This window comes from Meriones unguiculatus, chromosome 7, assembly GCF_030254825.1.
Source record: "Meriones unguiculatus strain TT.TT164.6M chromosome 7, Bangor_MerUng_6.1, whole genome shotgun sequence".
Classification (NCBI taxonomy): domain Eukaryota; kingdom Metazoa; phylum Chordata; class Mammalia; order Rodentia; family Muridae; genus Meriones; species Meriones unguiculatus.
The window spans coordinates 64,342,614-64,369,049 of NC_083355.1; the positions used below are offsets into that span (position 1 = coordinate 64,342,614).

Genomic DNA, 26,436 nt, shown 5'->3' on the forward strand with positions numbered 1-26,436 from the left:
CTCTGAAAACCTCTGCCATGCAGACTGTGAAAGCCGATGCTGAGCCTGATGGCCAACTGATGGGCAGAGAGAATGGAATTTTATGTAAGAAGTGGGAAATAGTAAGAGCTGGAGAGGACAGGAACTCCACAAGGAGAGCAACAGAACAAGAAAATTTGAACACAGGGAACTTCCCAGAGACTCATACTCCAACCAAGGCCTATTCATGGAGATAACCTAGAATCCTGACAATGCAGCCACTTCTGATGAGAACTGATAGACTAAGATCAGAAAGAAGGAGAGGAGTTCCTCCCCTATCAGTGGACTTGGGGAGGGGCATGCATGCAGAAAGGGGGGCAGGGTGGGACCAGGAGCGGAGGAGGGAGGGGCTTATGGGGAGATACAAAATGAATAAAGTGTAATTAATAAAAGTTAAATAAAAAATTTAAAAAAAGACATAGTCATTTCCATTTGAATTGTCTCTGTGATTCTATTCAAATGTGTCTGCATGTGCTAAGTTTTTAGATGGCTCCATTACGCTGAATGAACAATGTGCATACCTTTCTATCAATAACATTCAGTTCTCTTTTTTAAAAATTTTATATTACTTACAGTTCATTCATTTTGTATCCCAGCTGTAGCACTCCCCCTCATTCCCTTCCAAACCCACTGTCCTTCCCTCATCTCCTCCATGCTCTTTTCCACGTACAATGTTAGGGGAGGTTCTCCTCCACTTCCATCTGACCCTAGCCTAATAGGTCTCATCAGCACTGTCTTCATTGTGTTCCTATGTTTCCTGGACAGGCTGCTCCCACATTAGGGGGAGGTGATAAAATAGCCAGCCACTGAGTTCATGTCAGAGACAGTTCCTGTTCCCTTTACGAGGGTATCCACTTGGATACTGAGCTGCTCTGGGCTACATCTGTGCAGGAGCTCTAGGTTGTCTCCATGCATGGTCCTTGGCTGGAATATCAGTCTCAAAAAAGACCACTGTTCCCAGATTTCTTGCTTCTGTTGCTCTACTTGCGGAGCTCCTGTCCCCTCCAGTTCTTTCTATCTCTCCCTTCTTTCTTAAGATTCCCTGCAGTCTGCCCAAAGTTTGGCTATGATTCTCAGCATCTGCTTTGATACCCTAATGTGTAGTCTTTCAGAGTCCCTCTGTGGTAGGCTCCTGTCCTGTTCCCTCTTTTCTCCCTCTTCCATGTCCATTCAGTTTGCCTTTCTGAGAGAGGATTGATCATCTAGCTTAGGATCCTCCTTCTTGCTTAGCTTCTTTAGGTGGACAGATTTTTAGTATGATTATCCTATATTATATTTCTAATATCCAATTATAAATGAGTATATACCATTTGTGTCTTTCAGCTTCTGGGATACCTCACTCACGATGATGATATTTTCCTGCAAATTTCATGATTTCCTTGTTTTTAATTGCTGATTAGTATTCCATTGTGTAAATGTACCACAATTTCTGTATCCATTCCTCAGTTGAGGGGCATCTGGTTTGTTTCCCGGTTCAGAATGTTACGAATAACACTGCTACAAACATGGTTGAGCAAATGAATTTGTTGTGTGAGCATTTTTGATATGTGCCTAGGAGTGGGATAGCTGGATCTTGAGGAAGCAGTATTCCTAATTGTCTGAGAAAGTACCATATTGATTTCCAGAGTGGTTGTACAAGTTTACATTCCCTCCAGAGTGGTTGAGGAGGATTCCCCTTCCTCCAACAGCATGTATTGTCCCTTGAGTTTTTGATTTTGGCCATTCTGGTAGGTGTAAGTTGAAATCTCAAGGTCATTATGTTTTGCATTTCCCTGATGACTAAGGATGTTGAACATTTCTTCAAGTGTTTCTTTGCCATTCGATTTTCCTCTACAGAGAATTCTCTGTTTAGCTCTGTACTCCATTTTTTTTAATTTGATTAATGGTTTTGTTGCTTTTAACTTCTCGAGTTCTTCTTATATTCTGAATATTAGCACTCTGCCACATATAGTGTTGTTGAGGATCCTTTCCCAGTCTGTAGGCTGTCATCTTATTCTGATGACAGTATCCTTTGGTTTAAAGGAGCTTTCCAGTTTCATGAGGTCCCATTTATTGATGGTTGATCTTAGGGGCTGAGCTGTTTCATTCTAAGAGGTTTAGTGTGTCTGGTTTTATGTTTGAGTCTCTGATCCCCTTGGACTTTAGTTTTTTGCAGGGTGATAAATATGGATCTATTTGCATTTTCTACATGTAGACATCCAGTTAGACCAGCAGCATTTGTTAAAGATGCTGTCTTTTTTTCCATTGTATGGTTTTGGCTTGTTTTTCAAAAAGCAGGTATCTGTAGATGTGTGGGTTTATTGCTGGGTCTTCTATTTGATTCCATTGATATACCATTTTGTTTCTATGTCAGTAAAATACAGTTTTTATTACTATTGTTCTGTAGTACAGCTAGAGATCAGGGATGGAGATGCTTCCAGATAATCTGTTTTTGTTGTACAGGACTTTTTGGCTATTCTGTTTTTTTGTTTGTTTGTTTGTTTTTTTGTTTTGTTTTTTCATCTGAAGTTGGGAATTATTCTTTCTATGTCTGTAAAGAATTGTGTTGGTATTTTGATGGGAATTTAATTTTATCTGCTAAGAGGCCTAATCATAAAGCACAGAGGATCCCCTGTTCTCTACTCTCAGATATGACCTTAGTGTAACTGCTTGTGTCATCTCAGTCAAGGAGCATGGAGGCTCCTGTTAGGGCTATCAGCAACCTCACTGCAACAGACCTGGGAGCCGATACTGCAGCCTACTGGGAGGCCATGGGAATCATGAACAACTGCCTGCAGTCCTATGAGGAGTGCACAGTGTTCCTTTGCTGCTGCATAATTAAGAGACCTGCCAGTACTGTCTCAATTACAGAGCAGGGAGTCCAGTGTTTAGAGCAGAGGGTGCTGTGGTTTGCCTCTGCTGAGGAGGGAGGAATGTGCTTGTGTCAAGTGGAAGTGCAGGGGAATTGAATATTCACAACTCTTAGTCCTTGGACTTGTGCAAGGGCAATCTGGATCCAAATGGTCTCAGCTCATGGGTTTTCTCTTTTCTCCTAGGAACCCTTAATGTCGATGTTCTGGCTTCAGCTGCCCCTCCACTCATTCGGAGGTTGGGATCCTGTGCCCCTCACTTATGGTGCATGCTGGTCGCTACCATCTGGATCTTCTCTACAGTATATTGTAAGAAAGAGTTTAAATATTGTAACAAATTAACATTACCTATAGATGGATTTTTAAACATGAGACTTTTTAGATCTCATATTCAGATGAGAGTTTAGATCTCAAATTTATTGCAGATTTCTTTTTAATATTTTATTTATTTATTTATTCACATTTTTGTTTGTAGCTCCATTCCTCTTTACTCCATCCCCCTCCCCTATTGCTCAGAAAGGAGAGACACCCCCTTTCAACTCCGCAAAGTACATCAAGGCTTAAGAGAGGACAACCTTTTCCCCTGTAGTCTTGCAAGGCTGCCTTGCTAGAGGGGTGTAATAAAAAAGCAGGCAATCAGGTCCATGTCAGAGATAGTCCTTGCTTCCCTTACTAGGGTCCCTGTATGAAGCAGAGCTGCCCATTGGCTACACCTGTGTACAGGGCTTACGTCCAGGCCATGCATGGTCCTTGGCTCTTTCTTCAGTATTTGTAAGTGCCCCACCACTGGCCTTTTTTTAGTTGGAACTATTGGTCTTTTTGTGTAGATCCTGGCTGTCCAGTTCCTTCTATTTTCCCCCTGACTCTTCCACAAGACTCCCCGTTCTCCACTTGATGTTTGGTTGTGAGTCTTAACATTTGTTGGGATCCACTGCTCTGTGGAGCCTCTAAGGGGAGAGCTATCCTGGGCTCTTGTTTTCAAGCATAGAAGAGTATCATTAATAGAGTCAGGGTTTGGCTCTCTCCCATGGGATGGGTCTCAGACATTGGTTTGGCATTCCCTCAATCTCTGCTCTATTTTTATCTTAACAAATCTTATAGGTGAGGTCAATTGTTGATTGAAATTATTGAGGGTGTGTATGTATTTCCTTCCTCCTCTAGAAACTCCTTTTTGTTAGAGGTTAGGCTCTTCAGTCTTCATGAGTTCTGCTGCTAGAATTTTCATGCAGAGACATTGCCACATCCTTCCAGGAGCCTAGACTGTTTTAGGTCTCCAGCTTATCACAGAAATGTCTCCATCCAGGGTTTCTCTTTTATCTGCAAGCCCTCTGTCTTCCCACAGCAACTGTGCCCATGTCTGAGCTCCATCTTCATTTCTCTCTAGGATCTCTTTCATAACCTGTTTCCTCTCTTCAAGTACTTCTCCTGTCTATTCTATTTTCCCTTCTGAATGAGGTTTAAGCAACTTTCTCTATGTCCTCCTTGTTCCTTAGCTTCATTATATTTGTGAATGATTATCTTGTACTATATGGTAAAAAATCCCATTATAAGTGATTACATACCATACATGTCTTTTGGGGATTGTGTTACCCGACAAAGGAAGACCTATTCTAGGTCCATCTATTTGCCTGAAATTTCAAGATGTCTTTGGTTTTATTCAATTTTTGTAATTTTTTAAAATTAATTCAATGTATATCTCGGTCCAGGCCCAGTTTTCTTCCCATCCAATCCCACCCTCCCTCCTACGTCCCCTCTTTCCTGAGCTCCCATACCCAGACACCTCAGCTCATCAATTCATATGAGGATTGAGTTCCTCTTCTTCCCCTGTGGGCTGGTAGGGAAGTCTCATCAATGGGAAGTGTTCAAAAAGCAGGCAATATAGTCCATGTCAGAGAGCTCCCCACTCTCCTAACTCTTGTGTGTACAAGAAACCTAAGATGCCTATTGGACTTTTCTTCTTGGGGTCTTGGCATTGTAGTATGCCTATCCTGTACTATATGACTAAAATCTGCTTATAAGTGAATGTATATAGCCTGTGTGTCTATCTAGGTCTGTGTTACCTCACTGTTGGTAATTATTAATATTTAATATTGATTTATATTTTGATTAAATATTAGTTATTCCTAAATCAGCTGTATAACCAAAACACAACTCAGAGACTAAGACTTATTTAATTAACCTAGAGCACAAGGATGGGAAATAATTACTCCATTCTAAACCTCCAAATTTGTATACCTTTCACACATTGGGATTCACATTATACTTGCTTTTTATTCATATGTTAGGACTGGTTCATTTCTCCTGATGTTTTCCAGTCCTCTCTTCTCAGATCTCTCTTCTCATTCACTTCTTTCTCCCCCACTCCAGACCATGATATCCCACCCTAATTTCACCATTGCTCAGCATTGGCTGGTTGTTTTTATTGGCAATACAGAGGAACATGGTAGTATGTTTACACAAACGAGATAGGTGATGCATCACAATGCAATACCTGTATTGAAACCAGGTAATAGGGTAGAGAAACCAGCATTTGAATGAACAAGGGTAAATTATATACATTCCGTGAGAACATTGTACAATCATTTCCCCCTCTATGTCCAATGAAAGGCTCCTTTTTTTCCAATATAATAATAATAATTATAGAATAGTTATGAAAACTATTAGGTGAGATTCACATGAGCAATGTCCAGTTCATTTGGCAACCTGGGAGGAAGTATTTGATTATCTATCCTATCTTGACAAGTTTAGAATTCTATACTTAAATTATTTTATATTCTTATTGGCATTACCTGTATAAAAACATTTTTTAAAATTCCAAACAACTTTAGCTTAATTGTGAAAATATAAATATTTTGTCATCATTCCCACCAGAGACTTGAGAAGGAATAAAATTAGTTACTTAAACAAATAGAAAGCTCATGTTAGCAGCTTCCAAAAGTTAGAAAATTGACAGAGACAGATTTTTGCCTGAACAGTCACTCAAAACTCTCTACAACATTGGAGCATAATCTTCATCCTGTGGCTCAGTATCTTGACAGACATATATATGAAGTAGGGACTGCTTAAGACTTGCTTACCCTGTCTTGGCAGAGTTTGACAGTTGACTTGTCCTGCATTTAAGCTTGCCCATTTTCGTCAGAATTCTGTCTGTTATGAAGTGAGGGCATTTTATTTACCCAAGTGGCTGGTTTGCCAAATTTGAAGCCATCTCCATATAGAAGTTATTTGATGCATATCATCCAATTTGAGGTAGGCTGAGTGCTGCCAGGAGATGACATCTTTATGCAGTTATATTGATCTGTTAAACCTAGAATGTATACTCCTGTGCTAAATTAGACTAGTGTCCTGACTGATAAACTTGACTGTTAGTTGATTAAAAATTAACTTGCATTACCTAATACCTTAACCTTCTTTTTCTCTGAATAAAATCATAAATAACTTATAACCAACTCCCAATAAAAATACACATTCCTAACCCCAGAATATTCCAAAAACCTACTTAACCCTCTTTAATCAAAATTGATGTCCTTCTCATAAATACCTTCTAGATGATTTTTTGTACATGTAGTAATCCTGTTAAGGGGGCCAAAGGAAATTGGGGAAAAATGGTTAATTAAGCAAAAATTAACATTTGTGATCCAGTCTATGAATGTTGAGAAATTTCACACTTAATAGAAATCTTGTTTGGAAGAGTCTGAGATGTTGGACCAATTGAGATTAGTAGCTTTTTTCAAAGCTCTCTTGGGAGCTGGCTTTGATATGAAACAGCAGTTGAAACACTTGAAGCTGGAACAAGCAAAATACTGGAAAGTGCAAGATGCTGGAACAGATATGTCAATTTCTCAGCATGCTGGAAGGATGATTCCTCTCAGGGTTGTTCCAGCATCTCTGGTGTCCAGTTCTTTTGTTGTGAAAACATGTAATTTCTCACAAGCAGTTTTTGGTCCTAATATTATAACTAAAATTATGAGATATGCAGGATGAAACCAAACTGTAAACCAATTTTATCTATGTCATTTAAGAGAGTGGCATAATAAATTTTGAGGATATTGTAGGCAAGAATTTATTGGCCATGTATTGTTGAAGTTTTGGCTGGAGACATTTTTATGTCAGTTTCAGAGTTGTTTCCATGTGAAGAGATCAGCAATTTATGTTACCTGTTCTGTTTAGTCTTCTTGATTTCTCTTTTCCTATGGATAGCCAAAATCTTCAGGGGATCTTTCTTTGTCATATCTGATTTTTATTAGTTTTGATAGAACCCATAATTTCTCTCTCTTGTATGAACACATGCAAAACCCCTTCCCCAGCTTGACATATTCCATGCTCTCCTTTTTGAAATTAGGACCTTTATATGCTGCTCTAATTCAACAGTCTTTTTAAAATTCCATTGTGTCTTAGCAGGTGTGCTACTTATCTCATTTAAACATTTTAAAATTGATAAATCATTATTTAACTTCTTTAGGGAAGATATTATATTCCATTTCTGTTTTATGAGCATCTATTTAAAATTATTGTCAGATATTTTCATAGTTGTTTAACCTATAGGTTTCTAATTGATATCTGTAACAGGTTTCAGGTGTCATGTCAAGCAGAGAGCAGGAGGCGCTGCTGGAGAGAGGGTGCCCTGCACCTTAATGCTGATTTCAGATTGGGTATCCAGCCTGGGAGGGTTGTAAGCTCAAACAGTAGGGTCTTTCTAAAAGGTTGTATCTACAGATTTTTAGTTTTCTCCTTTAAGAAGAGGAACAGAAAATAAAATATTTACATGTTTAAAGTCCTCAAATTCAGGAGAACTCTCCTTTTCACTTGACTAGGTAAAGGGGAGAGGGTAGAAGAGTGAGAGAGAGTAGAACCAGGAGAAGTTGAGGGAAGGGGCTACAATCAGAAAAAAAAATATCATCCTCAGAGTCTTAATCACATTATATTCCTGAGTTAATATTCCTTGTATGTTATCGCAGTGAACTCTAATACAATTTTGGATTGAAAACATGTCTTGAGCATCGTTCCTTGGAATTCCAGTTTTTGCACTATATATATATGGAGACACTATATAGCCTTTTGCAGTGGAAATGAAGATAGATATGTACATCATAGTTCATTCTTTCAAAAACCAGCATTTGCCATCAGTAAGTAACCATAAACACTTATCTGACATTGAAGTGAGTACAATCAGCAAGGTTTGTCAATGACAAACCCATCAGTGCATAACTGTAGAATGCACACTCTGGTTTAGAATTAGATTCACATGACACCAGGCTCACAGACAGTTAGAAACTGATATGTATGGTTTTGCGCATATTTGTACAAAGTGAACGCACAGCAGGAAAAACAGAGCAGGAAATGCATTATTTTTTTACCAAAGGTAACATTGGGAAAAAGCCATTGGTGATTGGTGGAAATGGAATTTATTATCTAATCAAGACCTCTGGACAGCATATTCTGATCTGAACCATGTCCAAATTAATCAATGTAAAAAAATTGTGTGAACCCTGTGGTTTACTTCAAAACTAAGGAATCACTTCAAGAGTTTTTCATATATGAGGTAAATCTATCATGATTGAGCTACAGCCTCCAAAATTCTCCATATGCCCACTTTAAATAATAAGTTTATTTTACATTGCCCCTTTATTGAAAATAGATTCTTTTCTAATTGAATATTCCCATATTGCTCTTTCCCCCTCTGTCAACTCCACCCAGTTCCTCCTCACTTTCGTCTCATCCAGGCACTTCTTTATTGTCAATCATTATTAAAAAAAAATCAATCTTGGAGATTGATGGCTCAGAGGTTAAGAACACTGGCTGTTCTTCCAGAGGTCCTGAGTTCAATTCCCAGCAACCACATGGTGGCTTATACCCATCTATAATGAGATCTGGTGTGCAGGCAGAATGCCATATAAATAATAAATAAATCTTTAAAAAAAAACAATCTTGTAACAGATAACAAAAATAAAATACAACATAACAAAACAAAAACTATCATATCAAAAAGGAGCAAGCCCAAACAAAAGATGGAAAAAAGCCCAAGAGAAATCCAAAGAATGAAAGGCACATTTGTTCCCACATTTAAGAGTCCCATAAAATACTAAACTGAAAGCTATAATATGTTTGCAGAGGACCTGGTGTGGACTGTGTAGGCGCAATGCAAATTGTTTCAGACTCTGTGAGCTCATGAGTTTTGACCACCTGATTCAGAGGGCTTTGTTCCCTTGTGTCCTCCATTTCCTCTACATCTGACACTCTTCCTGCCTCCTCTTATGCAGGGTTCCCAGAGTTCTGAGGGGAAGAAAAATTTCATAGGAAATCCCATTTAGAGCTGTGTGTTTTAAGGTCTCTCTCTGCATATCTGTTTGTGGGTCTTTGTTTGCAATCCCATTTAATGCAAAAGGAAGCATCTATGTGGATGGAAGAATATGGCACTGGCCTATCAGTTAGCAGAGAGCAATATATTTTGATAACAACACCCTGGTTGATATGGGACACTTTTCCTGAACTAAGAGTCTTGGAAACAGGAACTGTTATCTGTGAGTTGTGTGCTTTCAGCTGCCCAGATTGAGGCATGTAGGGCTGCTCAGCCTTTCTATCAAGCAGGGTGTCCACTTGTCCCTTTTAATACATGGCTCATGAAGCTATTACTGGTTTTTACCTGTTTCATGACATCATTCTCCCTCTCGGCCAATCTGCACCTGATAGAATCTTGAGGTTTCCATGGAGATGAGTAAACAAACTTTCCTCAGTGTCCAGTATCTCTGATCCTGTGCACACGAGATTTTTTCTTGTGAAACCCAACAAACCTTTATCTCATCTCTTTATCCAGATCCTATCCCTTTACTCCTGTTCATCTCTGTGACAATGTCAGGTAGGAAATGAATCTTTTATGTTTATTGAATTGGACATCCTCCTAAGTTAGGAAGCTTCAAAATGATATGGGATTAAGGGGAATATACAGAATGACAAGATGGACTCCTACTGTGTTCTTGGATGTGAAATTCCTTAGGGTTGTGACTTTTGACTCAGCAGTTACACATATACTCACTATATGTATCTTCACATTTTTTTTTTATATCATAGGCTGGCACGGTCTAGGGTTCCCTGGGGAATTGAGTCTTAAAGAGCAGGAAAAATGTCCTTATTGTGACTAGGAGTGGTATAGCTGGATCTTGAGGAAGAGTTGTTCCTAGTTGTCTGTGGAAACGCCACATTGCTTTCCAGAGTTGTTGTACAAGTTTACATTTCCTCAGCAGTGAAGAAGGGTTCCCCTTTCTCCACAACCTCTCTATCATGTGTTGTCACTTGAGTTTTTTATCTTAGCGATTCTGATTGGTGTAAGGTAAAATCTTAGGGACGTTTAGGCATATACCCAAAAGAGGCTCAAGTACACAATAAGGACATTTTTTCAACCATGTTTGTAGCAGCCTTATTTGTAATTTCCAGCAGCCAGAAGCTGGAAACAGCCCAGATGCCCCTCAGTGGAGAAATGGATACAGAAATTGTGGTACATCTACACAATGGAGTATTACTCAGCAATAAAAAACAAAAACAAAAAAACAAAAACAAAAAAAAAAACAAGGAAATCATGAAATTTGCAGGTAAATGGAGGGATCTGAAAGAGATCATCCTGAGTGAGCTATCCCAGAAGCAGAAAGATACACATGGTGTATACTCACTCATATAGACCTATAAAATAGGATAAACCTACTAAAATCTGTACACCTAAAGAAACTAATCAAGAGGGAGGACTCTTGCTGAAATGATCAATTCTTATCCAGAAAGGCATATAGGCTGGACATCAGAAGAAGGAGAAAAGAGGGAACAAGTCAGGGGCCTGACACAGGGGACCTCTGAAAGGCTCTGCCCTGCAGACTATCAATGCAGATGCTGAGACTTATGGGCAACCTTTGGGCAGAGTGCAGGGATTCTTAGGAAAGAAGTGGGAAACAATAGGATCTGGAGAGGACAGGAACTCCACAAGGTGAGCAACAGAACCAAAAATCGGCTCACAGGGGTCTTTCCTGTGACTGATACTCCATCCAAGGATTATGCATGGAGATAACATAGGACCCCTGCACAGATATAGCCCATGGCAGTTCTGTATCCAAGTGGGTTCCATTGTAGTAGGAACAGGGACTGCTTCTGACATGAACTGATTGGCCTGCTCTTTAATGACCTTCTCTTGAGGGGAAAGCAGTATTATCATGCCACAGAAGAAGACAATGCAACCACTCCTTATGAGACCTAATAGACTCAGATCAGAAGGAAGGAAAAGAAGACCTCCCATATCAGTGGACTTGGGGAAGAACATGCATACAGATGGTGGAGGAAGGGAGCCATTGGGACGGGAGGAGGGAGGAAACCACAGGGGGGAATAAAAAGTGAATAAAGTTTAATTAATAAAGAATTTAAAAAAATTAAAAAAAGAGCAGGGAAAGTTGAAGGAAACCAGAGAATTCCTGGGTTGTGGCTGAAACAGAGGGATGGTGAGAGAAGTGTATGTCAAAGGAGAACTGAGGGGCAAGGAGCTATTTGAGAGCTGGTGCTGTTCCACACCAGTGCTGCCAACCCTCTGTGAGGAGGGTTGCCTTGATGACCTGGCTAGATAGGCAGCTGTGTCCCACTCAGTGGTCAGTGAGAAACCCTCCTGGTCCTGGTGTTTACAGTTAAAACTGGGCCTATAGGATAGTGAAATGGGTCTGTGTTTCCTGTGTGGGTCTCAAGAGCAGCTGTGCTTCCTGCTCTGGTCCTCCAGACAAAGTCTCTAAAAGTAGTGCTAGTGCCAGGACTGCTAATTCAGAGGTTCCACCTGAGCTCATGGTGGTCTGAGGTAGCTGGGTAGCCACTAGTTCATGGCTAGAATTCTCTGCTACATATTGAGAACCTGGAAAGCATGGCTTACAAAGTAAAACTCAGCCTTCCTTTAATAGAATCTTTTCTCCACGTTAAAGGTCATTATAAAAATTGTCAACATATTATTTTATTGTTTATGTGGGAATTTCATACAATCAACATCACACTCATTTTCCATTGCTCCTAGATTCACATTCCTACCCATGTGTCACACTCAAAATAAATTAAAAAAAAATACATCAATTCAAATATGTGTTCTTCATCCACTCATTGAAACGTCAAATTCTCAGTGCCAAGGCCCTTAAAGATAACTGAGTTCAACCTTGCCTCATCCTGACCCCACCCCCAAGCAGATGCCTAAACTGTATCTTCTTTTTGGCATAGAGGCTAAGAGAACATGCACTGCCACATGGTTTCTGGATGAAGCAAGCACCATGGGCACCACCATGGCCTCCAGCTACAACACTGACAGTGGAGGTCTTTTGAGGAGGCCTATCCAGGAAATGAACCCTTATCCATCTCCACCAGTGCCAGCTACTGTGGCTCTAGATTCACTTTTCTTTGCCGGATGCATGGGGCTCTGGTCAGCTGTCTTTATTTTCTCAATTTTTATGTCACCACTTTTTCAAAACATAATCTCCATAGACATGGCATTTTTTACTTGTTCTGAAGATAATGTGTTCTCTGTAGACTTGTGCTCTGCTGCAGTGTATCTCCTCTGAGCCTTCATAGGTCTATTAGGCTTCTTATAACTGCTCCAACGTTCTTAGGATGCATGTAGCTGCTGCCATCTTGAATCCAACTTCATTGTAAAGACTTTATCATTTTGAAAAGCAATGACTTACTCCTGTTCTTTTCAATTAAAATTGTTTTTAAGTGTTCACTCTTCAGTGGAGGTTGTGACTACCATCCTGCCTCAATCAATAAATTGCAGGATACAAAACTTGTATTTTCGTGGCTATAGTTGTCATTACTTCAACAAGTTAAATATAGTTTAATGTATATTAACATTAATTCCCAGAGAAACAAAGGTCTCCTTTCCTAAAATCGTTTTCATCTGTTGACAGGAGGGAACTTTGTGATACCTAGACAATCAGACCATCAGAGATGTCTAGATAATAAAGGACCTTTCACTACTGGAACAACAAATGTGGTAAGTCTCATTGCACTTTACCATAAAGGTAATTTACATGAAATCATATTTGGCAAATTTAAAACCCTAGTGTCTTTGGATGTGTTTAAACAAAAGAACTAGAGTGATAACATATCACCTTTTCTTTACACTGTCAGTGGGATAGAGAAAAGAGGTCAATACTGTAAATAGGTAGTCTTTAGAATACTTTGCTTTTCTGCTCTCAATCACCCTGACTCTCCTGAAAACTTTCAGGGTAGGATTGTGCAAAGCTGTAGTCCAAGGTGCTGACAGTATTCAAAGTTATGTTTCTTTCTGCTGCTTCTCAACCTTGGTTCCCAAAGTCCTTCAACAGCAGGAACTGAGTTTTCATTCCTCATTGTCACTCAGATGTTCTTGAAGATTTGAGAATCATATATACTACTTACATTACAGGGAACACCCAATCCCAAAGCCTTGTGCTTTTAGCTGCGGTTGATTTATAGAATACATGGATATGGGTTCCTCCAAGCTCAGGTGCTCCCTAATTGTCTTGGTAATATCAGGAGAAGTCTCTGAGTGAGTGAGTCTCTGAATGAGTGAGAAGTCTCTGGTGAGTGCTGGTTTTATCTGTATGTACAATCCTCCAATGTGTGCAAAACCACTCAGCTCTGTTTTGTAGGTATTTAATATTTACTATTGATATGAATTTCAGTTAAGCAGTGTTATTCCTAAACCTTCTGAATACCCAAATCACCACACAGAGACTAAGATTTACCTAATTAACCTAGAGCACAATGATGGACAATGGTTACTCCAATATAAATCTCCAAACCTGTATAGTTTCCTACCACTCAGTTTTACCCATTATCCTTGCTTTTAGTCCTATTTTTAAATTTTATTTTATTAATTACAATTTATTCATTCTGTATCCCCCCATAAGCCCTTCCCTCCTTCCCTCCCAGCCCCTCCCTCCCTCTCTCCCCCATCTGCACACATGACCCTCCCCAAGTCCAATGATAAGGGAGGTCCTCCTCTCCTTCCTTCTGATCTTAATCTATCAGATCATATCAGGAGTGGCTGCATTGTCATCTTCTGTGGCTTGGTAAGGCTGCTCCCCCATCAGGGGGAGGTGATCAAAGAGCAGGCCAATCAGATTATGTCAGAGGCAGTCCCTCTTCCCATTACTATGTAACCCACTTGGACACTAAACTGCCATGAGCTACATCTGTGCAGGGGTTCTAGGTTTTCTCCATGCATGTTCCTTGGTTGGAGTATAAGTCTCTGGAAAGAACCCTATGTTCAAATTTCTGGTCCTTTTACTCTCCTTGTGGGCTTCCTGTCCTCTCTAGCTCTTACTATTTCCCACTTCTTAAATAAGATTCCATGCATTCTGCTCAACAGTTGGCCATAAGTCTCAGCGTTTGCTTTGATAGTCTGCAGGGCAGAGCCTTTCAGAGGCCCTCTGTGACAGGTTTCTAGGTTGTTTCCTGTTTTCTTCTTCTTCTGATGTCCATCCTCTTTGCTTTTCAGGATGGGGATTGAACATTTTAGTCAGGGTCCTCTTTCTTGATTAGTTTCTTTAGATGTACAGATTTTACTAGGTTTATCCTTTGCAGATATTATGGTACATCTACACAACAGAGTATTACTCTGTAATGAAAAATAAGGAAATCATGAAATTTGTAGGTAAGTGGTGGGACCTGGAAAGGATCTTCCTGAGTGAGCTGTCCCAGAAGCAGAAAGACACACGGTATATTCTCACTCATATAGACATATAACATAGAATAAACCTACTAAAAGCTTTTAGTAATATTTTAGGTCTGTTCATCTCTCCACGTGGTTCTAAGTTCTCTCCTGCTCACCTCTGCCCCTACCCTCCTGCTTCCTTCCTGTGCCCTCGGGACCAGGGTGTCTCACCCTATTCTCCTCATTGCACTGCAATGGGTGGTTGTTTTATTGACAACACAGAATAAATGGTGACATGTTTATACAAACTTGACAGAGGTGAGTATTACATTGTGGTGTCCTTACTGATTGAAACCAGATAGTGGAGTAGAGAAATCAGCATTTGAATGAACAAGATGATATACATTCCAAAACAACATTATACCAACAGCTATGTAAAGTCATGGTGCAAATCTCAATAAACAGGCTGTTTGTAAGGACCCGTTTTTAAGTTACATGCTGCTTCTGTTGCTCCTTTGCATTGTGTTTTCAAGGGGCACAAAGATCCTAGGTCCGGAGTCTTCCACTTTACTACCATATTAAGGTAATCCCATGCTATGCCTGTTTACTAAATTTATTGAGGTGAATCACAACAAATGATATTTTATTTGTTCAAATTTCCTTAGGGAGAGGTTTGTCACAGAAGCTGGCACACATGCATGTGGCACACACACACACACACACACACACACAAGCACATACAAGCAAACATTGTGTACTAGCTAGCTGGCACAGCAGGATGGAAGGATGGCAGGAGATGGGTTTTGATGTTTCCTGTCTCCTCTTTTGTCTTAGACCATCCTCAGACACGATGATGTCAGTCTATCTCCCCAAGAGCGGTTCCAGATCTTAAGTGCTCTAGGGCAGGACATCAAAATCAACAAAAAATTTTCCAAGGCTTCTTACATGAGCCTGAGAGATGACTTCTTCAAAATGGCAGCTGACCTGGATGAATGTGGAAAAGAAGAAGCAGCCTTTATTCTCTATCATAAATTCCTCACGTGAGAACAATTTCTATCTCCTTTTCTGGGACTGTTGTCTAACTTATGCTCCTCTCCTGTTCATGTTTGTCACATTTGCTGACAGTTACTGAATTTGACAATGTCAGGTTTTAATCATATTTCTGGCAGTTCATACACAATTTTTTCTTCCCTATTCAAAGACACAAAGATGAAAGGTTCTGTGCTCATAAGTAAAGAACTTCATGAGTAGGAGTTCTTTAAAATTCTTTTTATTAATTACATTTTATTCTCTTTGATTCCCAGCTGTAGCCCCCTCTCTGGTCCCTTTCCAATCTCACCCTCCCTCCCTCTTCTTCACCCATGTTCCTCCCCCAGTCCACTGATTGGGGAGGTCCTCCTCCCCTTCCATTTGATCTAAGTCTATTAGGTCTCATCAGGAGTAGTTGCATTCACTTCCTCTGTGGCCTGGTAAGGCTGCACTCCCCTCATGGGAGGTCATCAAAGGCCAGCCACTGAGTTCATGTCAGAGGCAGTTCCTGTTCCCATGATTAGGGAACTCACTTGGTCACTGAGCTGCAATGGGCTACATCTAGACAGGGTTTGTAGGTTAGCTCCATGAATGGTCTTTGGCTAGAGAATCACTCTCAGAAAAGATCCATATGCCCAGATATTTTCTCTCTCCTTGAGGAGTTCCTGGCTCCTCTTGGTCTTTCTATCTCCCCCTTCCTTAAAATATTTCCTACACTCTGCCCAAAGTTTGGTTATGAATCTCAGCCTCTTTTTTGATACCATGTAGAGTATCCTCAAGGATCTGGTAGTTTATTAACCCTAATTATGTGCTGTCTCCTTATTGCCAATATGACAAACAGTTTAGTTATTCTTCTCAACAGCTGATATTTGTTGAATGTGCCAGTTTAATATTACAGTAATGGCACATATCTTTCCACACACTGTGATGGAAACTGATACTGGCTTTCAGGGTGCCCTTCTGTGAACTCTAGGATCTTCTGAAATCCTGCATGCAGAGGTCAAATTTTCTCTGGGCCTAATTTAAACATGTCAACATTTTTTGTACTTCTCACTCACTCTCCTTTATTCCTTCAGATTATATTTGGAAAAACTGAACATTGGCCCAAAATTCCAAAAAAGGGATGCGCATGGAAGAAGATCGAATTTCATCAAGGTGGGTCTTTGTTGCCTAAGCTGATGAACAAATATTGCCAGAGCAAGCTGGAGTTACTCAGAGAAAATCCAGAGATCCTGACACTTGGTGGAAAAGGGGTCAGATACTGCCTCAACAGAGCAGTAGAGACAAGAGGGATGCCTGGGAATAGCGTTCAAGCTGTACATGAGTTACTGCTGCTTTTCCCAACTTGTTTTATTCCCCTTTATTCTCACATTAGAACTATTCTAATTTTCCATTTTGATTTTGTATTTCAGATCCTAAACATCGTTTTTGACAGGGCTGAGACTCTAAAGATGAAACTCCTAAGCAAATATAACAGGGAATATGAAAAACACCTAATGGAGATGGTCAGTATGAGGAGGACAGAGACAGTGGGAGTATATGGTAGCTATTCCTCCTCTCCTTGGATTGTCTTGTTATTTTCCATTAGAGTGTGTGAGTCAATGAATAAGCTCCACAGTCATTTGCACATAAATGTACTTGCTTCCATACTAGCCAACACACACATACACACACACACACACACACAAAGATGGATGGAGTGTAGAGAAGACTGAGACTTAGCTATTACTAAAGACAGCCATATAGGAACTGAGTAAGGAGGTGCTGGCTTATTTCCACCACATAAGATTTATTGATCCGCTTATGAGATATCAGACATGAACAGAATTAAGTTTTGTTCATCTCTGTGATGACAAGACTTCTGAGATTTCAAGTATTTGCCTAAATCCTTTTCCTGTAGAAGCAGAAAGAGGAGGAAGCAGCAGAGCAGGCAGCCTTCTGGGAGGACATAAAACCAGGATGTTCCAGTTCTTGCACTATTTCATTTGATCCATTTTATGGACTTAAAGAAAAGAAAATTGGAGAAGTGGGACCTGGCCTACAATCAACAGCAAAGGAGGCTCAACCTTCCTCAGTACCAACCAAAACCTCCAGCCCACCACAGCAGTGTGCAGTAGAGAATAATACTAAGTTTGTCACTCCAAGCACATCATCATCTGCCAAAGGGCCTGGGGAAAATGACACAGAGAAAAGCACAGGTAAATGGCTGGCGTTTTGACCTCCCACCCATGCCCCGAGGGAAGAGCAGCCTTGCTAGGTAACAGAGGAGGACACTGCAGCCAGTCCTGAAGAGACTTGATAAGCTGGGTCAGATGGAAGGGGAGTAGGCCCTCCCCTATCAGTCAACTTATAGAGGGGCAGGGAGCAGATGAGGGAGGGAGAGTAGGATTGGGAGGAAATGAGGAAGGCTACAGATAGGATATAAAATAAATAAACAGTAATTAACATTAAAAATAAATAAATAGATAAACAATTAAATAAATAAATTAGGATGTTCCAGTTGACTCTCTTTTCCATTTTTTCCATTTTATGGACCTAAAGAAAACAGAAGTTGGGAAGAAGGATGTAGAACAGTAACAGCAAAGGAAGCTCAACCTTCCTCAGTACCAACACAAATCTCCAGCCCAACACAGCAGTGTTCAAGCGAGGAGAATGCTAAGGTTGTCACCCCAAGCACATCAACATCTGCAGAGCAGCCTGGGGAAAATGGCCCAGAGGAAAGCACAGGCAAGTAACAACAAGTTTCTGACTTGGAAAAGACTTGTGTGGAATTGGTTTCCCATTTAAACACAGGAATGAGCTAATTGCAAGATGAAGTTATAGTATAGAAATGCAGATTTATTAGGAGAAGCTTTTGGATGCAATACTAAGGAAGAAGGGAGAGAGAAAGTGAAAAGCATGCACAGAGAGAGAATGAAGAAATGGTGAGGAAAAGAAGGGAAGGAATGATACAAAGAGAGTAGAGTGAGAAGATAAAGAGGGATAAGGGAACCTAAATGTCTAGATTATATGGTGAGGAGAAGCCTCTATCCCTGGGCTGGAAAGCATAGGGCAGTTGGACAGATGCTGGGAAAAACTGGAGGGCAGGTGCACTTCTGTACGGTCTGAAACCTAACTGTCCCCATTGCATCTGACTCAGCCACACAGGTGTGAGTCTAGGGCTCACTAGTAAAGTTTGCACATGCTGGTGGACAGGTGTCTGAAGTCTGGAGCACTGAGCACCACCACAGAGAATGTTGCATTTCCTTGTCTATGGTCTCAGTCTTTGGCTTGCATGGTCCAATTACACTCATCTCACAGTCACATTCAAAACTATTGCTCCATCCACTCAAGCTGGCTATAAAGTCCATGGTCCCAGCTCCCACTCAACTGTACCCAGAGCCTAGAGAAACAAAACCCGGCTAACTTTGGGATTCCATTATGGGGAAGGACTCATGGAGAGAATCTCAATGACATTTCATTTCTCTCCCAGGCTCTCAAGATGAATTTTGCTAATGAACAGCAGGCCCTGTTGCCTAAGACTTTTCTCTCTTTTCCATTGCAGTTCAGAAAGTCAGAAGTCTACGTCCTGTGATCCTCCCTCACGATTTATGTGAGAAATTTCTAAAGTCTGCAAGGAAGAACACTAAGAAGAAAATTGAGACCTGTGGTGTTTTGTGCGGATCCATGGTAAAATTATGAAAAATCCTTCCTGATCTGAGGTTGTTTCTTCCCCTTATCTTCCCATGACTCTCAGAGAACATATCTAGTGTCTTTGTTCATAGACTTCACCAGACAGTAGGAACTGTGGGTGACAAGGCCTGGAAACCTTGAATTTGATGACTTTGTATTTGTTTGCTTTTCAGAATTCCTTGAACCATTTGTTTCAATGTTATAGTTAGAAATTTTCATTGTAATGATTGCTAATGCTCTTAATTCCTGTTACTTCCAAACTGAGGCTGTAGGCTTCCTACAAGTTCAAACCAACTTCACAGGGAGAATGAGACATTTTCTTGAAGGCAAAGAAAGCAGGCCAGCATACAGACAGACAGATAGGCAGGAATGGGGCATATAGACATGTGTGGTGACTAATTCTAAAAGGAAAAGGAGGACTTAATTCCTTTTGGTACCTTGTCTGAGCACTTACTCTGGTAAACCTTGGAATATAAATTATAAACACCTCAGCTTCCTGAGCAGACATATTGAGTTCTGCAGGCAGGAGTCTAGGCCTAGGATGTGCCAGGAGGGATATCTCAGGGTCATCTCAGCATCTGTTCCTTTATACAGAACCTACAAGAGCCCCCAAGATTGTGAAACGCTGAGGGGAGGGAGAACAGTAAAGGTCATTCACTTGGGTGAGGGATTACTTACTTATGTTATGAACTAGTGGGATTGAGACTTCTAGAATATTTTAATAAGTTATTTTGTCTTGTCAGGTAGGAGAGGAATACCATATCACGCACATAGTCATACCCCTCCAGGAAGGAGGCCCTGACTATTGCTATGCCACCAATGAAGAGGAACTGTTTTTTATCCAAGAAGAACTGGGGCTTCTCACCTTAGGGTGGATTCATGTAAGCAAATAACCTCCCTGTTGACAAGGGTCTCTTTTTTCTCTCTTAGAAACATCCTACCTAAATCTTTCTCTGCACAGAGTCTACACACTCCATTTCATTCTTCTGTTTAAACATGCAGTCAATAGTGTTCAGGGTTAGTCATAGGACCATTTCCTATTGTATTTTTTTTAATTTTACCTTTTAATCAAAGCAAGTCTACAAAGTCCCCATACCTTGAGAGTCTAGGTCAAGAAAAGTACCTTGCTTCAGGTGTATGAGAACATGGTACAGGGATCATGTCCCCACAAAATTATAAATTACAGTATTTTAAATAATACAAGAGAGTTACTTGTAATGATTGTATTTTGTATTTATGAAGAAGTACTTTCTTTTAACACACCCAAAGAGATCATACCTGTGAGGTTTTCAAGTGTTTGCCCTTGCTGAGCATACTTCTGTTGATTTTCAAGCAAACACAGCAACTTGCCTAGAGATTTCTTCTTAATGATTCTCTCATTATCAAGTACTGAAGCTCAGAGAACAAGAAGCTTTTCTTGGAATATTGAAAGGTGTAAGCCACAATCACATGGTTTTATTTCTAGGTTTTAAGCTATCACATATACTTACACTCAGAAGGTGAGAAGTTGAGATTTCTGAAGCAGTCTCCTGTGGCTTCATGATTTTCAGTTCAATACAAATTCTTACTATTTTGCCTAAATCAATAACATAATATGTAATAATCAAAATTTGGCCCTTTGTGTCTAGCTTGTAACACAAATGGATGATCACATAAAACCTAGTACCAATTCAGAGGAGGCATTTTGGACTACATTTTTCAGGATGTTAATCTGAGTCCCTGTGAGTTTCAGAGAAGAAGGGCCGACTTGACGTGATTTATAATGACTTGTAAACATTGGCCAGAATGGGTTCATAGGAGAGGGGTCAACTTTGAATACCTACACTGTGCTCCTGCATCATTGAACAGTTCTGTTGGTTGGGATTGGTGTTTGGTATCAGAAAAATATAACGTGCATTTGTTGATTTGACCTATCAAAGCTGTGATCTCCATTGTCTTTGGTGGCAGAAAAAAATAGTGGTGATTTTTGAGTAGAGGGAGAACTGTTTGGGTTATTCTGGGTAAAACGATTTCAGGACTAAACCCATAGACCACAAGTAAAAATGAAGAAGATACAAGGCTGATTGAAATGTGAAGATCAGTTAAGGTTTGGGAGCTGCTAACATCCAATGAGCGGGTGGTAGCAATCTGTTGAGGTAGAGTGAGATTTAGAGATCCAAGGAATGAGGACCAGAGGCTGATGTGTCTGGGACAAAGCAGGCTTTTAGCTGGGCTCATTGTGATAGCAGTGATCCTCTCATAAGGATCAATAGGGCTTTTAGAGAAGGACTGAGATTGGAATTGGAGATAATTCTTACTGTGTGAAATTTACGGCATCGATAAGGCCATTGGAAGGAAGTTTTGAGAAGCCAGAAGAAACCAGGGGAGGGACCTTAGAGGCTTCTGCATGGAATTGGCCTTGGAAATGTGGTAAATGGGGGAGAGCTGGCTGCAAGAGAATCTATTCCCTGGCAGGTGAGATGGAGGTCAAACAAGGAGAACACGGAACATAGTGAGTGATGAAACAGCAACAATGTTGCATGAATACTGGTTATGCGGTTCTTCAAAGCCACACAGCAAGGAGTGTTGAAGAATTAATTCTGCAAGTGACTCACAGACAGGCTCCAGCAGGCAGAGTATTCATATCTCCTGCTAGGGTTTTGACCATATTGGCTAATGAATTTTAGGCCACGATAGGTAGAGACTTCAGGGTTTAGCAGATTCTTAGAAATCTGAGTACATTGGCACTCTCATGGAATTTTACCACTCAGGAAGATGAGGCTACTGGATGGTGACTTCAGAACCAACCTGAGCTGAGAGTAAGACTGTGCCTCAAAACAAAAGTCATCTGATGAAGTTTATGGTTATTTTTGGAATCTGTTATCAATGTATTACTAAGGCATGCATCTGATTCCTAGATTCTTGGAGAATTATGAGCCTGCTCTTGACAGAACTTGGTTAAGAGAGTACTGACACTTGAGGGAACTGTCGGTGGTATGAACATGGTTTTATCTTATTGATGTTGATTTTCTTGTTTTTACTTTTTGTTTGACTTCACTTTATATTTTCCAATGAGTGATATTTAAAATATAGCTAACTTGTGAATGTACATACATGAATAGCACAGTTCAATAGCTACTTGAATAAATATGATGTACATACACAACTTAGAGAAGGAAACAGGAACCTACCAGGAGTCTAGTTCCAATTTTTTCCTTCATCCAGATTGAATTTCACTTTCACCATCTATTTCTGGATTTCATTAGTGATCACATCCTACATGTGACTCCCACCATGCCAACATTACCTGAAATGCAATGTTTAAATACATAACTTTTACCCCTGCTTTCCTTGGCTTACTATCTACAGGATTTATCCCCACTCTGCCCTGCAGTTGCCTGATGTGTTTTTATACTGTTGATCCAGTTAAAAAGGGGAGGGAAGAAAAGGAAAGAGGGGTAAATCAAGGAACATTAGTACAGTACCACATCTGAAGGGCAGAAGGGACTCCTCTTCACATAGGGGGTAATCACATGGGGTTCAGAGCAGGAGTGAAGGCAGACATCTGAAGACCCAGAGAGATTGTTGAACCAATATTATTAGTGTTCATACAAAAGGTTGATGAGGAAAGACTCTGTCTGCTATTTGCAGCAGAGAAACAGACTGTCAAAACTTGAAATAGTTACCCTTTAGACATTTGGTATAAATAAGCATGGATGAATAAAAGAGTTTTGTTCTCAGTGAGGGAGCAGCTAAAAGTGATAGAGAGATACTTAGAGTCTTTTGGGTTTTGTGTGTTAGGAGGACAAAGCAAATTGTCCCTTCTTCCTTCTCCACCTAGCAGATGAGTGTTTCTCTGGAATGATTTGAGGAATCTTAGTAGGGGCCAATTGTTGAAGTTAGTTGGGCTTGCTTATCTTGGTGAATCAGACCTGACTGACTATGCTCACTTGCAATTCTTGTCTTCTTTTGTTTTCATAGACCCATCCAACCCAGAGAGCATTCTTATCAAGTGTGGACCTACACACCCACTTTTGCTACCAGCAGATGCTGCCTGAGTCCATCGCAGTTGTGTGTGCCCCCAAATACAAAGAGTGAGTGTGTAAGATTCAGATCTGTAAGAGCAAAATGTTTCCATGGCTGAAATTATTTAAAATTTATCTATAGACGGTCTTAACTGATTACTGTTCAATTACGAGCAACATTCTAATTAATGCTAGCTACTCCTAAAAATATGTTGATATCACTGCTGATTTTCTAGGACAAACTATCAAGAAGTAACCTCAAAAGACTGAGGTTGAAATTTTAAACCAAACATTCTACATGACTGTCCTCTCTTTTCATTCCTAATGTCAAGTTTTGGTGAATTCCTCAGCAGATCTAGTATTGGAAAAGCATTAAAATATCCTGTTTCCCTTGGTATAATATATACATACCTTGGATGTTTTCCCATAGTGATAAGAAGACTCTGAATTTCGAATTTTTGTCCCTTTTTCGTCACATTATCGATCTAAATAGACCTAATACTTTACTTGGTTCTTCTTCCTACTCATTTCTACTGTTGAATCCCTCTGCCCACTTTAGTTAAGGTGAAATAACGATATTCAGAATGAGAGAGAGATAGAAATAGGGGGACATAGACATACAAAGGCAAGAGTAGGAGTATGAGAACTAGCAGGAAAAAGAAAAAAGAAAGAAGAATGAGTAAAGGAGAAAGGAAAAAAGAAAGAAGAAGAAGAGTATAATGATTAGGAATAGCACCAGGAGGACAATGTCTAGAAGGATAAAGATGACAGTGATAGTTTGAATCGAAGTAGGCGGAGGTTCACAGGTTCTAAAAATGGGAAGAAGAGTTGTACAGAGAAAAGTGATAGGAGGAGGGTTGAGAAGAGAGAGTAAAAGAGTAAAAGGGAGAGAGATATAAGAGAGGAGAGGAAACAGAAAATAAAAATTAAAGAAGGAAGCAAAGATGAGAGAAAGGTGGATAGAAGGAGGGAAGATACCTAGGGGCATATCTACTTGACTGAGTCTGCTTTTTCATTTCAGAATTGGAATTTTCTCACTGACACCTACTGGGATAAATGAAATTTCCTGCTGTTCCATGAGGGGGTTCCATCCTCATAGAGAGGACACTCCTCTCTTCAGTGTATGTATCTTTGTACAATGGATCAAGACCATGGTCTGAGCAAGGACATAGAGCTGATAAGGTTTCTCATCTTTTCTGATCTACTTGGAAGTTCAGCATCATTGGTCACATCCCTAAACATCCATAATAACTATGTAATTAGAAATCAGTGGGCAGTGAAGATAAATTTTCTCCCATTTAAACCTGGTCATTTATGTTCTATGAGGGTATTGACCCTTACTGATCCTTTTACCTCATATCTGTTGATTTTAATACAATGTACTTTCCAGGGTTCTTGAGAGAAAAATGGAAGGAGAACTGGGGTGTACATCAGGGTGAGAGTGTGAGGTCAGCATGAGTGAGACCCTGGATTCTATCTCCAGTATCATGGGAAAAAGAAGTAACAGACAGAGTATGGAATCCATTAGTTTAAGCAATGCTTATTACATGTTACCTTGTTCTTCACCAGTATCAGTTACTAAGTTTCAGTTAGAGATCTGTAGAAAGGAAAGGCCATGTAAGATAGATAAATAAAGCATCTTTTATCCTGGGATTCTGCCTAGGTATTAGGGTTCTCACTTGCCTAGGGAGGTGGTTTCTTCTCCCATGTTGTGTTTAGTGATATCACATCAATATTATCAGATTGATCTCCATGTCAGATCAGCCTCAAGTCAATGAGATTATGGCACTTTTTATCAGCCTGGACCCTTCCACAGAGTTTACATTTATAGGAAATGAAGCAACATAGTGAAAGGACAAGAACCCACCTCATAAAGTATATAAGATCCAGAGATAAATCCATAGAGATCCAATGAGGTTTAAGATTCTGGGGTTGTATTGATTAATCCTTGTGACTTTGTTTTATATATGAATACCCTCAAGGACTATTATATGGTTATTATCACAGCTCCAAGATTACTGGTTCCTTTTAATAAAGGCTCTGGAAAACATGTCCAAAGATATATGGGTAGACACTGACTCTGTCTATGAGGATTACTGGCTCCCAGACCTTTGTCCATATATTTCACTGACCTCACAATCTCACCTCTAACATATGAACTAATGACCTCCAGAGAGCTTCTCATATTAAAGGCTTATGTCTGGGGACATGGCTGAATCGGCCAAGAGCTTGTGTTTCAAGCACAAGGCCCTGGATGCAACTTGCAGCATTCCTGAAATATGCCATGATGGCACAGCTCTGGGAGCAAATGGCAGGAGGATAAGTTCAAGATTCTCCATGACTACCAAGGTTAAATGGTCTAGACTTGGTCAGAAGAGCCATTCTTTGGTATAAAATTAGAAGTATAAGTTGTTTCAAACAGGACTTTTCCATGTTTTGACCCTATTTACTTTTCTTCAATTGCAGAACTGTGGCCATGTCACCACCAAGAACACCACAGTGATGATCACTGATTTACGATGAGTATAATCCCACTAACCAACATCTGTTGGAACCTATTTGTATGTGTGTGTGTGTGTGTGTGTGTGTGTGTGCGCGTGTGTGTGTGCATGTATTTTGTGTATGTGAGGAACACACAGATATGTATTCATAGAGTGGAGGCATATCTGTGTGTATTTTCAACTCATGTCATGTACTTTACTTTATGTAATATATGTTACATGTATGTCATGTATGTTCACAATGTGTGTATGGATGAACACTGTGTTCATTCTTTGTTCTGTAGATTTAGTGTTTTGACTATTATATGACATGAGGAGTTTCTTTTCTGGTCTAGTCTATTTGTTGTTCTGTAGACCTTCTATAAGTTTATGGACACCTGTTTCTTAAGTTAGAAAAAAATTTCTTCTATGATTTTCTTGAAAATATTTTCTGGACCTTGGAGCCTGGAATCTCCTTTTTCATCTACTCCTATTTTTCTTAGATTTTGTGTTTTCATGGCATCCTTGATTTCTTGCCTCTTTTGTGTTTGAAACTTTTCCTATTTTACTTTTTCTTTGAGAGATGTATGAATTTCTCCAAGTGTATCTTCAGCACCTGAGATTCTGTCTTCCATCTCTTGTATTCTGTTGGTGATGCTCACCTTTGTGCTTCCTGATCTTTTCTCTAAGTTCTCCAGCTGCAGGGCTTTCTCTGTTTGTGTTTTCTTTACTGATTCTAATTC

At 40.0% G+C, this 26,436-nt stretch overlaps 1 protein-coding gene across 1 annotated transcript; it reads left to right on the top strand.

Annotated features, from left to right (window-relative positions):
* The first annotated feature begins 2,690 nt into the window (after positions 1-2,690).
* On the top strand, positions 2,691-25,736 carry LOC132655340 (STAM-binding protein-like). Its single transcript, XM_060388332.1, has 11 exons — positions 2,691-2,850; positions 3,054-3,169; positions 15,343-15,548; positions 16,614-16,692; positions 16,950-17,042; positions 17,438-17,735; positions 19,082-19,206; positions 19,953-20,090; positions 23,170-23,282; positions 24,235-24,334; positions 25,680-25,736. The coding sequence occupies exons 1-11, from the start codon at positions 2,691-2,693 to the stop codon at positions 25,734-25,736; spliced, it is 1,485 nt and encodes a 494-aa protein (XP_060244315.1).
* Positions 25,737-26,436: the final 700 nt, after the last annotated feature.

What these genes read in the sequence shown, in the direction of transcription:
- LOC132655340 (XM_060388332.1), top strand. Translation starts at nt 2,691, where the DNA reads ATGGAGGCTCCTGTTAGGGCTATCAGCAACCTCACTGCAACAGACCTG. An exon ending in CTCTATCATAAATTCCTCAC is followed by an intron (nt 15,549 to 16,613) that starts GTGAGAACAATT and finishes TTATTCCTTCAG; the next exon opens with ATTATATTTGGAAAAACTGA. An exon ending in TGACACAGAGAAAAGCACAG is followed by an intron (nt 17,736 to 19,081) that starts GTAAATGGCTGG and finishes TTTCCATTGCAG; the next exon opens with TTCAGAAAGTCAGAAGTCTA.